This window comes from Leuresthes tenuis, unplaced genomic scaffold (genome assembly GCF_036924035.1).
Source record: "Leuresthes tenuis unplaced genomic scaffold, fLeuTen1.0.hap1 SCAF_12, whole genome shotgun sequence".
NCBI classification, from domain to species: Eukaryota; Metazoa; Chordata; class Actinopteri; order Atheriniformes; family Atherinopsidae; genus Leuresthes; species Leuresthes tenuis.
Genome location: NW_027325366.1, coordinates 34,914,645 through 34,927,144, shown reverse-complemented (window position 1 = coordinate 34,927,144; position 12,500 = coordinate 34,914,645). Strand labels below are relative to the sequence as shown.

The window sequence follows — 12,500 nt, the reverse complement described above, 5'->3', positions numbered from 1 at the left end:
AAACACAGGGGAAACGGAAAAAAACACAATGAAAACACAACAAAACAATGGAAACACAACAAAACACAATGGAAACACAACAACACAAAGGAGAATTGCAACCAAACACAATAGAAACAGAACAACACATGGGAAATGCAGGTAAACACAATGAAAACACAACAAAATGAGGGAAACACAACAAAACACAGGGGAAATGCAACAAAACACAATGAAAACACAACAAAAACAGGAGAATCACAACAAAGCATACTGTAAACACAACAAAACACAATGAAAACACAACTAAACACAATGGAAATACAACAAAAAAGGGAAAAAACACAATGAAAAACAACAACAACAGGGGAAACAACAAAACAAAACACAATGAAAACACAACTAAACACAGGGGAAACACAAAAAAACTATGAAAAACAACAAAAACAGTGGAAAACACAGGAGAAACACAACTAAACACAATGGAAACACAACTAAACACAGGGGAAACACAAAAAAACTATGAAAAACAACAAAAACAGTGGAAAACACAGGAGAAACACAACAAAACACAATGAAAACACAACAAAACAGGAGAATCACAACAAAGCATACTGGAAACACAACTAAAGACAGGGGAAGCTGGATGAGAACTGAACTGGATCAGAGCAGAACTGGATCAGAGCAGAACTGGATCAGAGCAGAACTGGATCAGAGCAGAACTGGTCAAGCTGAATCAGAACCTCGGTGGTTCAGACTGGAAGCACAGTCCTGGGTGTGTAACCCTTCTATCTGTATTCAGTTCATCTGCCTGCTTATGCTGTGTTGTAACATCTGTTATCTGTGATCACAGCAGACCTGAGTTCAGCTACAGATGTTCAAACAGCTGTGAAGTTGCTGTTTAACACTGACATGAGGTCAGCTACCGCTCACACTGCTGGACTCACACCTGGAACCATGTACTCTAACTCCTAATAATTCTAACCTCTCTCAAGTTTGAGCGAAGTGGAGGAGTGAAATGAGAACTGAGGGCTGGGACTCACCTGTCCACAGCCTGTAGGACAGAGTAACACTTCCTGTCGTAGTTTACAGGGTTATACCTGGGAGAGGAGAGGTTCTGGATGTAACTCCAGTTCTGTGAGCAGCACAGTGCATTGACAGTAATTGCATGCACATATAAGCTAATCCTCAGTGTCTCATTATCTGACACAGTCAGTCATCGAGTACTGCCACAAAACATGGACACTCCCTCCACATGTCATAATCCTGGATACATGTGCACACAGACTCAGTGTGTGTGCTCATACTCTGTTAGCATTAGCGTAGCCCACAGACTCAGTGTGTGTGCTCATACTCTGTTAGCATTAGCGTAGCCCACAGACTCAGTGTGTGTGCTCATACTCTGTTAGCATTAGCCTAGCCCACAGACTCAGTGTGTGTGCTCATACTCTGTTAGCATTAGCCTAGCCCACAGACTCAGTGTGTGTGCTCATACTCTGTTAGCATTAGCCTAGCCCACAGACTCAGTGTGTGTGCTCATACTCTGTTAGCATTAGCGTAGCCCACAGACTCAGTGTGTGTGCTCACACTCTGTTAGCATTAGCGTAGCCCACAGACTCAGTGTGTGTGCTCATACTCTGTTAGCATTAGCGTAGCCCACAGACTCAGTGTGTGTGCTCACACTCTGTTAGCATTAGCGTAGCCCACAGACTCAGTGTGTGTGCTCATACTCTGTTAGCATTAGCGTAGCCCACAGACTCAGTGTGTGTGCTCATACTCTGTTAGCATTAGCGTAGCCCAGAGACTCAGTGTGTGTGCTCATACTCTGTTAGCATTAGCGTAGCCCACAGACTCAGTGTGTGTGCTCATACTCTGTTAGCATTAGCGTAGCCCACATACTCAGTGTGTGTGCTCATACTCTGTTAGCATTAGCGTAGCCCACAGACTCAGTGTGTGTGCTCATACTCTGTTAGCATTAGCCTAGCCCACAGACTCAGTGTGTGTGCTCATACTCTGTTAGCATTAGCGTAGCCCACAGACTCAGTGTGTGTGCTCACACTCTGTTAGCATTAGCGTAGCCCACAGACTCAGTGTGTGTGCTCATACTCTGTTAGCATTAGCGTAGCCCACAGACTCAGTGTGTGTGCTCACACTCTGTTAGCATTAGCGTAGCCCACAGACTCGGTGTGTGTGCTCACACTCTGTTAGCATTAGCGTAGCCCACAGACTCAGTGTGTGTGCTCATACTCTGTTAGCATTAGCGTAGCCCACAGACTCAGTGTGTGTGCTCATACTCTGTTAGCATTAGCGTAGCCCACATACTCAGTGTGTGTGCTCATACTCTGTTAGCATTAGCGTAGCCCACAGACTCAGTGTGTGTGCTCATACTCTGTTAGCATTAGCGTAGCCCACATACTCAGTGTGTGTGCTCATACTCTGTTAGCATTAGCCTAGCCCACATACTCAGTGTGTGTGCTCACGCTCTGTTAGCATTAGCGTAGCTACCTGCACTTCCTCCAGGTCACTGCTCAGCTCATAAAGGTGTCAGGGCGCTTGTACACACGGTGACCTTTAACACCATTAAACTCACAGCATTCCCCTGTTTTTCACACATACTCAAGGTTTTTGCTGCAGATGAAACATTAAAATATGTCATATCTGGAGCTTTAACAGGAAATCTGACAGTGTTTGGGTGGTTATTCTCCACTGGAGAAGTGCTAACATCAGCTTCATGTTCTGCTGGATCAGCTGTGACTGATTTGCTGTAGCTGGATATTGTTGCAGCACTTCAGGGCCACATGCTGTCTGCAGGGATGTTAGTGTTGTCCTCTGGTTCTCTTTCTGTGACTGATATTAACAGCTCAGGGTGGGTCGCAGCTATGGACCAATCATCAGAGTCATACAGCTAATTACTGCCATCAGAAGCGGTTTATTCAATCTGCATCCTGTTTGACTCCAGAAACTTCTTTTCTCCACCGCTGCAACAATTAGAGCCTCCACTTCTGTCTCCATCAGCACATCTGAATACACTGTATCAGCAGAAGAAAAGATTTAATGAGATTCTGTTTTCAGCTCCAATATAATCACATCCTCAGACAGAAGCCAAACAAACTGTTTGAATTCACCGGTGGTTTAAACATGGACACTATTTCACTATGTCTGATTAACGGCTCTTAAATGAGGCTCAGATTCAGACTGAACAAGTGACACGTATCTATGAGGTCACTGTGATGTCACCACAGTTTGACACAAGCCACATTCTCCTCTCAGCCAAAAACATCCTGAAATGAAACCTCAAACATAACCAGGTGGCAACAGTCTCCATCTGAAGACCACACCTGTCCCAAAACATCCACCTGAAACCACCCACAACAGTAACCTGGCAGAGGTTTCAGCTGTCCAGATATTTTCGGATGTGCAGTATTATTAAAGTTATACTTTTGTAAGTATTATCAGCTCAGTGTGGGCAACATTTTGGGCTCACTGTTTTGTCTGTCACACTTTTTATTTAAAAAGGAAAAGATGCTGGGTTTTGTTACATGTGTAAAACTCCCACAGTTGTTGGGACACCTTTGAAATGTTGAAACACTCAGACAAACTTCCTCATTCGACAAGCATCACCTGTGAGAGGCTGTTGACCAGTTTGATTTGTGAAAGACTGAGTTTTGTAACAGCTTCCTGTTGTTTCAAACAGGTGAAGTCAAAAAGAGAACAAACTCTGTTTTGACAGAGCTGACTGGAGGCAGCAGGCAGATGGCCGAGTCAAACTTTTAAAGCGTCCATCTTCAAAGCTCATGTGTGCTGCGGCAGCACCATATGTGATGCAGGTCCTGGATCAGGCCAGAGAAGGCTGCAGCTCCACCTGCTGCCACACAACACTGTTTGAAGAGAGTCTGTGTTCCACATGAAAACCTTTCAACTGACATTAGAGGCACTCTCTGCAGCTGAGGCATTACGAAGGGAGGTTCAGCATCTCACATTTAAACAGTGAAAAAGGTCCTGAGATTTAGTCCAAGTTGGAGGAGAAGAGTCGATCATGGAAACCAGGAGGCAAGTTTTACTCAAAGTTCTAACAGAAACAATCAAAGAAACAATGTGAGGTATCACACATTAACAACTCGAGTCAAATCACCAACAACAAAAGTTCATGTACCAGCAAGGCAAATAAAATCACATGAAACAAGTCAAAGCACCAAGATGAGTCAAAGCGCCATGTGCTGTTCTGCACATGCTCAGTGGCAGTGCGTGGGTTCAACCCACCGCTTGCGTGCTGTAGGCTCAGGCAGAACAAACAAAACCTTCAAATCACTTGAAAGACCCGTGAGCTCTGGGTTCAACCCAGATTTGATGTTCTGAACACACACAAACCTGCATGTTTGGAGTCCAGGACCTTTTTATGTCTCCTCGCTCACAATGATGGGAAAAAAGGTTTAGAGACACAGAAGGTAAAGTGATGATTGTGGAAAACAGACATGTGAAGCATTATTATATGTTTGATTTCACTTTCATCACCTTTTGATCCACTTTGTCTGGAACACACTGAGACCAGGAGAGTGTTTGTGTGACTGAGACATGATGAGTGTCATTTAGTCTGCTCCATCATCTGTCTCTGGTCCTTTAGGAGGAGTCCGTCTCAAATTCTACTCATGGTTTAACATCATGTTAAGCTTCAGAATACAGACACACACTCCCACACCGTCCCTCAGATGCTCACTGCATTAGCAACATTAGCAACATTAGCAACATTAGCAACATTAGCAACATAAGCAACATTAGCAACATAAGCAACATTAGCAACATAAGCAACATTAGCAACATTAGCAACATAAGCAACATTAGCAACATTAGCAACATTAGCAACATTAGCAACATAAGCAACATTAGCAACATTAGCAACATTAGCAACATTAGCAACCTGTCATGGAGGTAAAACAGGTGCCAACAGAAGAGAGGCTGCGGGGTCCGACTGGATGGACAGAGTACGTTGATGGTTGACTGGTAGATGCCTCTGATTGGTTGGCCTGTGCTGTTGGTCCAGCCCCTCCCCTGCAGAAGAGTGTGGGGTTCAGGTGTTTTTTTGTGGGAGCTCTCTGTCGGGGTCAGGGATGACTGAGGATGTCTGAGTTGGATCAGAACTGAGGGCTCAGCTCTTTGTTTCATCAGAACCTTCCTGCTGCCTGTCAGGGGTTGGATCGGGTTAAACGCTGTTGGTCTAACAGTGTGTGAACATGAGGGTCTTTGTGTCCGGTTCTGACTTCCAGAAAAAAACACCACAGGCACCTCAGAATCAGAAAATAACTTTTTTTGACCATTTTTCACACCTCAGATCTGATGTCTGTATAATCCTGAGCTCTGCTCCTCGTTTCTCACGACTCAGTTTCAGTCCGAAGGAGCAGAGAAAGACACGGTGTAAGGATCCTGAAACAAAATGTCGGGGGGGGCGAACCGCCTCTGGTTACTGTGTAAACACACAGGCTGCCAGACTGAGACAGAAGCACAGCTGCCCTCAAACGTCCCCATCTGGGCTCCCTGCTGCCCCGGGTCAGCTCCGAGACTCACCTGGACCGGCTCAACTGGGCCGGCTCACCTGGACCGGCTCAACTGGGCCGGCTCACCTGGGCCGACTCACCTGGACTGGCTCACCTGGACCGGCTCACCTGGACCGGCTCACCTGGACCGGCTCAACTGGACCGACTCACCTGGACGGATCACCTGGACCGGCTCAACTGGACCGGCTCAACTGGACCGACTCACCTGGACCGGCTCAACTGGGCCGGCTCACCTGGACCGGCTCAACTGGGCCGGCTCACCTGGACCGGCTCAACTGGGCCGGCTCACCTGGGCCGACTCACCTGGACCGGCTCACCTGGACCGGCTCAACTGGACCGACTCACCTGGACGGATCACCTGGACCGGCTCAACTGGACCGGCTCAACTGGACCGACTCACCTGGACCGGCTCAACTGGACCGGCTCAACTGGGCCGACTCACCTGGGCCGGCTCACCTGGGCCGACTCACCTGGACCAACTCACCTGGGCCGACTCACCAGGACCGGCTCACCTGGGCCGACTCACCTGGACGGATCACCTGGGCCGACTCACCAGGACCGGCTCACCTGGGCCGACTCACCTGGACGGATCACCTGGACCGGCTCAACTGGACCGGCTCAACTGGACCGACTCACCTGGACCGGCTCAACTGGACTGGCTCAACTGGGCCGACTCACCTGGGCCGACTCACCTGGGCCGACTCACCAGGGCCGGCTCACCTGGGCCGACTCACCTGGACGGATCACCTGGACCGGCTCAACTGGACCGGCTCAACTGGACCGACTCACCTGGACCGGCTCAACTGGACCGGCTCACCTGGGCCGACTCACCTGGACCGGCTCAACTGGACCGGCTCACCTGGACCGGCTCACCTGGACCGGCTCAACTGGACCGGATCACCTGGACCGGCTCAACTGGACCGGCTCACCTGGACCGGCTCACCTGGGCCGACTCACCTGGAGCGGCTCACCTGGACCGGCTCAACTGGACCGGCTCACCTGGGCCGGCTCACCTGGACCGGCTCAACTGGACCGGCTCACCTGGGCCGGCTCACCTGGAGCGGCTCACCTGGACCGGCTCAACTGGACCGGCTCACCTGGGCCGACTCACCTGGGCCGGCTCACCTGGAGCGGCTCACCTGGACGGCTCACCTGGACCGGCTCACCTGGACCGGCTCACCTGGACCGGCTCACCTGGACCGGCTCACCTGGATAGCTCTCTGACAGCCGACGGCTTTCCGTCGTTCTGTATTCAGTAAAATGTGTTCTGGACCCCCCCCACACTGAGCTGTAAACTGTGAGTCTCTCGCTCACACAAACAGCCGTGAAGGCTTGAACCCACTCACAGCTACCTGCTCTCAGATCAGGTTCTGCACACCTGGACGGCTGCTTGATCTGCGGGAGGACGCCTACAGACAGCCGGGGGGGTCAGTCATCTGCAGACACCTGAACTGATTAGAGAGACACTGATCTGCACAAACTCCACAGAGATGTGTGCTCCAGGCCCGTCTGACAGCTGGCACCAACACAGATGTGTTCACCTAAATCTGACCCAGAATTCATGCTGTTCAGGATAAAAGTTAAAAGGGTGACGGTGAGTCAGCAGGAAAACCCCCGGAGACCCACAGGAGCTTCCTTTAGAAAGGTGAGTCTGCCTCATCTGACAGAGGCAACTGAAGTCAACTATGTTCAAATGTGTGAAACAAACTGCTGTCAGAGTTTGTGGATTTTTGTTTTGGTATTTTCATTTGATTCATATCTTATGCTTTTTGTTCTTAGTATTTGGAGTTATTGATCTTTATATTCTGGTTTATTCTTTGCTCTGTTTAGCTTCTTTATTTCTACGTCTTCTTTAGTTTTTCTCTCATAGTCTGTGACCTTTGCTTTGGTTTTATTTCTAATTAGTGATTTTATTCATTTCTTGTGTTTAATTTGCAGTTATTTTTTAGTCTTGATATGAGGTCAGTTCCCCTGTTTGGTCCTCAGCTCTCACCTGTTCATCATCAGTCAGTCTCAGCTGCTCCTCTGTCAGATCCTCACCGTTAAACCTCAGTTTGTCCCCTGGTTAACCCTTAACCCTGTCCCCTGGTTAGTTTGATCATAGGTTAGTTATCTCCAGTTCACTATTCTTCAGCTTGCGGGCTTCATCTGCATTTGGGTCTTCATGGAACTCTACGATCCATCTGTAGATTCAGATTCAGCGCCACAGATTCTGACCAGATAGGGTCACAGAGTCTCCTCTTCTTCCTGACCTGAGCAAAGAAACTTCTAATGAGGTCCATAGAACCAAGTCAGACGTTCCTGGGTCACGTTCTGTTTATGTCAGCTGATTCTGAACTGGAGGGTTCATGTGGTCCTTGGCAGGTGGGCGTGGCTGCTTTGATTTGTTTTAGTTGATGACTTCCTGTCAGACAGGTGGCGGCTCAGCTCAGGTGAGGAGGATCCAAGGTGATGAGTCCACCTTAAAGGTTTAGCAGAACTTCATGTTTAATTCTGCAGAACGTTCTTTCTTTTCTATGAATTGACCTGAAAGTTACCACCTGAAGAAATGTCTCCTTTCTGTCTCCATGCTTCAGCCACCAGCTGTGAGCAGGTGGTCATGTGACCCACCTGAGCCTTACCTGCAGGGTAAACAGCACACCTGCAGACTTCCGAAAACGTAGCTTCTGTTCTAGTGGAGTCTGACCCACAGCCAACGGATCGCTTGGTTCTGTTTTGGTTCTGTTCCATGCTGCAGTGTGAAGCTCCACCTGTCTGTGTTACACTCTGACATGAAGTATTTCGGTTCTGTAAAGAAACGGTATCAGATGTTGCTGACTCAGCAGAACACCGGCTCAGGTCTCCTCTGGTTCTGATCCCTGGTCTTTCCTGCTCTCTATGAGCTCCATCAGAACCATATTTTAGAGCAGAACTTGAAATGAACTCAGATCCTGGAAACTCAGCGGGGTTCTGTTGCTCTGTGACCTTTGAACCCGGTCCCTGATCTGTCACACTGATTACACTCATTCTGGAGACAGTTCTGATCCAGGGTGGGTCACACAGCGGGCCGACTCCACAGGAAGCTGTCAGACAGAAGCACCCAGGTCTGAAACCGCTCAGATCTCAGGTCAGCTCCATCACCTGCAAGGTCACTGAGGTCACTGCGTAGGAATCATTTCTGGTTTGATAGATGAATTTCTCCACTAAAATATGCAGTGAGAAGATATAAGATCAGAGGACACGGCTGAAGGCTCCTGATTGGCTGCTGAAGCTCAGGTGACACCATGTGACCCCAGGGGAGTTCAGATGAAAGGTTTCTGACCTGCTGACACCTGATTTAGGAGCTGTTTGAATCAACTTTTAATGTCCCGTTGTTCACATGATGATCTTATTTATTTCAACATCAAATATCATTTCATTTTTATTTTTCTATGATTAGTTTTATCGAATTTATTTTCTTTTTTCTCTTTTGTATTTTTAAATCAGAAATATTTTCATCAACATATTTGATATTTCTAAAGGTTCTGTCTGAGTAACGGCTCCTGATCGCCCCAGGGCAGCACGTGCTGCCGAGCAGAGATCTGTTCAGGTGAATCTACCTGTGAGCCAATCAGGTGCAGCCTTTAGTTACAGAGAGCAGCGCGCGGGCCGCATTAACTGCAAGAGCCGAACAAAGACTGACCCGGATCAGGAGTGCGTGTTGGCGGGTGCGCGCGCGCGTGTGTGTGTGTGTGTGTGTGGGGGGGGGGGGGTCCTCTCAATTATCCCTTCGTGTGAAGATAGGTGGCGCGTGCCGCCGTGCAGCTCTCGAGCCTGTTTATGTTGTAGGAAAAAAAAACGGTGACAGGCGGCGGGAGGCGGCACACAAACTGGATCAGTCCCTCCGCCCGGACCGGACTCTGAGCTGCTCCTGCACCGGACCCGCTGCGACCCGGCCGGACCGGGACCCGCCGGGACTCCGGGTCTGAATATTTGGGGTTGGGGGGAGGACGGGCGGCACCAGCGGGACTTTTTCTTTCCGATTTTTCTTTGCTTCTTCTCCTCCACGAATCTCTCGGGTAAGACTCCTCTCTTCTTCCTCTCTGCACCTCTTCCTCTGCTTATTTTCTCTCCGCAGCCAATCAAAGCGTCGCACTCACCTGTGCCGCTCTACCTGCGCGAACAGGTGAGAAGGGAGGCGCGCGCACCTGCCTCAAGGTGTGAGATGGATGGATGGATGGATGGATGGATGGATAGAGGCGGACGCAGCGTGTAGGGGCATGCAGGCGGGCCGGGTAGCATCAGGTCTCTCCGCGCTCCCTCAGCCGGAGCCCAGCGGAGGACCGACGCCGGTCTGCGGCTCAGGCGGCGGGACGGGAAGCGGACTCAGGCGGCCGGATTGTCATTTGAGCGAAGAAGAAATGAAAGCTTTAATTTGGAACGTTTTTATTGACTTGCGCACATGAGTGTACAAGTGTAGGCCTGAATGTTCACATTATGTAAAACCGCGCGCGCAGATCATCTGATATTGATACATATTGAAGGTGATTGATGAGGCCTTGTCCGTCTTTTCTTTCACAAATCAACAAGTTTATTGTTGAGTGAGGAGCTGGAGGAGGCTCCGTCAAGAGGAGGGAGCGCAGTGCAGTGTGTATGTGTGCGTGTGCGTGTGTGTCCCCTCCTCCTCTGTTAGAGCAGCAAAGACGCTCCTCACATCAGAGATCAGGCGGACGGGGACGCGGGGCGGCGGTGCGCTCGGTGACGCTCTCCAACTAAACAAACTCCTGAAAACTTATCGCAAAGTGTAGAGAGTTGTGGTGTGTGTGGTTCCGGTGTGACAGAGTGTCTCGGGGTGCTGGGACCGGGTTCGGGTGGAGGACCAGGTCTGGGATTTACTGTGTGTGCTATTGTCAGTAGCGGGAGGAGCAGCGCCGTGGAACCGGATTGAGGAGCCCATGCGGAGGGGAGCGACTTTTTAATGAAGCAGGAGATCATGGCGGAGGGTCCCCGTTGCAAGAGGCGCAAACAGGCCAACCCCCGGAGGAAGAACGGTAAGACTGCGCTCACACACACAACCCGCAACTACTCCCGCAGACTCCGTGCCTCCCCGCACGGCCACGCAAAGTTTCTAACGGGACCGAGCCTCCGCGGGCCGCTGTGTGATGGAGCCCGGATCTGCGGAAACCCGCCGGGTGGAGCCAGGAAAACTGTTTTTCACTCAGCTCCGCGTGCAGGTCCGAGGCTCCGCGCGGCGCTTTGTTACCAAAAGTTCAAACAGACACGGAGTCGCTTTAAGAATCAGAAATTGCTTCCACTTTTATTTGTAATTCATTTATTTTTCTGCTTTTTCCTGAAGTTCGGTCCGTTTTCTACTCCCACGTCATGCAAACTGAAATTCACTTTTAGTTTAAAATCAAAGGGACAGCAGGAAGGATGTTCTGCTCGGGTTTATGTCTTTATTCAACATTTATGTTTGCTGCAGAAATCTGTTTTAACAGCCGAGAGAGCAACGCTCACACGCACGCTCACACACACTCACACAGGCTGCAGTCAGAAGAAAAATCCCTTTAATAAAAATAACAGCTCGTCCTGTCTTCACATCTTTAAATAGAAACATTAATTTTGTTTTGCCGGTTTTTATTTATTCATATTTGAGGCCCAGAACAGATTCGACTGATTTCTTTTTAAGGTAAAATTCGACATTTAAATTTCAATTCAATTTTCAAAACAAAAACAGGCAAATTTGTTATTGAATTGTATCTGATAAATTGTAATTAATTTGAATGAAATTGAATTGATTTTATCAGTGAGATAAAAGTTTGAAATAGTGAATTTAAATGTTATTTAGTTTGGCGGTACTTTGTGTGCGCGTGTCCTCGGCCGGCTCGACTCAGGATGCGGCTCCGTGTCTCTCCGGCTGTTGTTGGTGGACGAAGGCGGTGCTTGGGGGGGTAATACAGGATCCTGCCCCCCTCCCACCTCTGTGTGTGTGTCGCATCCAGCTGTGAAATTGCAGCTGTTTCTGATCTGGCTTCTGTCAGACAGTTTCTGATCAGGTTGGAAAAGAGGAAGTCTTGTTTGAACTGAAGGAATCTGCTGCTTCAGGACCAACTGGAGTTAAAGTGAGTTTGAATGAGGCTGAACGCTCTGAGCTGAAGTTCAGATCAGGAGCAGAACCACAGGGCCCAGGCCTGTCTGTCAGGACTGCTTTTGGGCCTTTTGGGTCTCAGGTCAGATTTTTGAATAATGAGGTCAGATCAGATCCATGGGTTTTATCATCACGTGGGCCGTGTTTATTAGAATATGTGTGCTGATGTGTCACATGTTCCATTACAACATATTTACATGGAAATGACTCAGTGTTTTTGTTTGTTCTGAGCTTTTAGAGATGTGTGTCGGCCTGGTTGTGTGTTTCAGTGTCAGTTTCTATCACAGCTTTTTGATGAATTCCTCTTTCTGCCGATGGAAACCCTGATAAAGACGGGAGATATCGGCTGTCTTTGTGTTCGCCTGCAGTGCAACTGTAAGATTTTATGACCCAGAGGTCCATATGCGGACCTGAAACTGAAGCTGAATTGGGTTGTTTTAGATGAAACTGGAACCTTGGTTCTGTCACCATGAACAAGTTGCTCCTTCCTTTTGTTCTGGTACTGCAGCTGTTGGTGTGGCTCTGAGGATACTGAGCCATAATTTTGGGTGTTTGATGCAGAGTTCTGTGCTACTGACAGGTCCCTCTTGGACAAAACTGAAAAAAATAAACTAAAATAAAAACAGGACTTCCTGGACTGATACACTGAGAAGAAATAAATCAGAGCTGGAGGACTAAAGAATTTACTGAGAGTCAGGAGAAGCTGTGTTTCAGCACTGACGAGTTCTGCCTGGACTCTGAGGACTCTGACTCTGCAGGACTCTGACTCTGAGGACTCTGACTCTCAGGACTCTGACTCTGAGGACTCTGACTCTGCAGGACTCTGACTCTGAGGACTCTGACTCTGCAGGACTCTGACTCTGAGG

General features: G+C 48.8%; 1 protein-coding gene across 4 annotated transcripts in view; it reads left to right on the top strand.

The window, feature by feature from the left end:
- The first annotated feature begins 9,397 nt into the window (after positions 1-9,397).
- Positions 9,398-12,500, top strand: part of zeb2a (zinc finger E-box binding homeobox 2a) — a 61,401-nt gene continuing 58,298 nt past the window's right edge. For 2 of the 4 annotated variants that reach the window (XM_072397604.1, XM_072397601.1), the window contains exon 1: positions 9,804-10,537. In XM_072397604.1, the coding sequence (XP_072253705.1) occupies positions 10,465-10,537 (73 nt within the window). In that variant the 5' untranslated portion in view covers positions 9,804-10,464. Of the gene's footprint in view, positions 9,566-9,803; positions 10,538-12,500 lie in introns of those variants that run through there. The other 2 variants (XM_072397603.1, XM_072397602.1) reach the window with 2 other exon arrangements.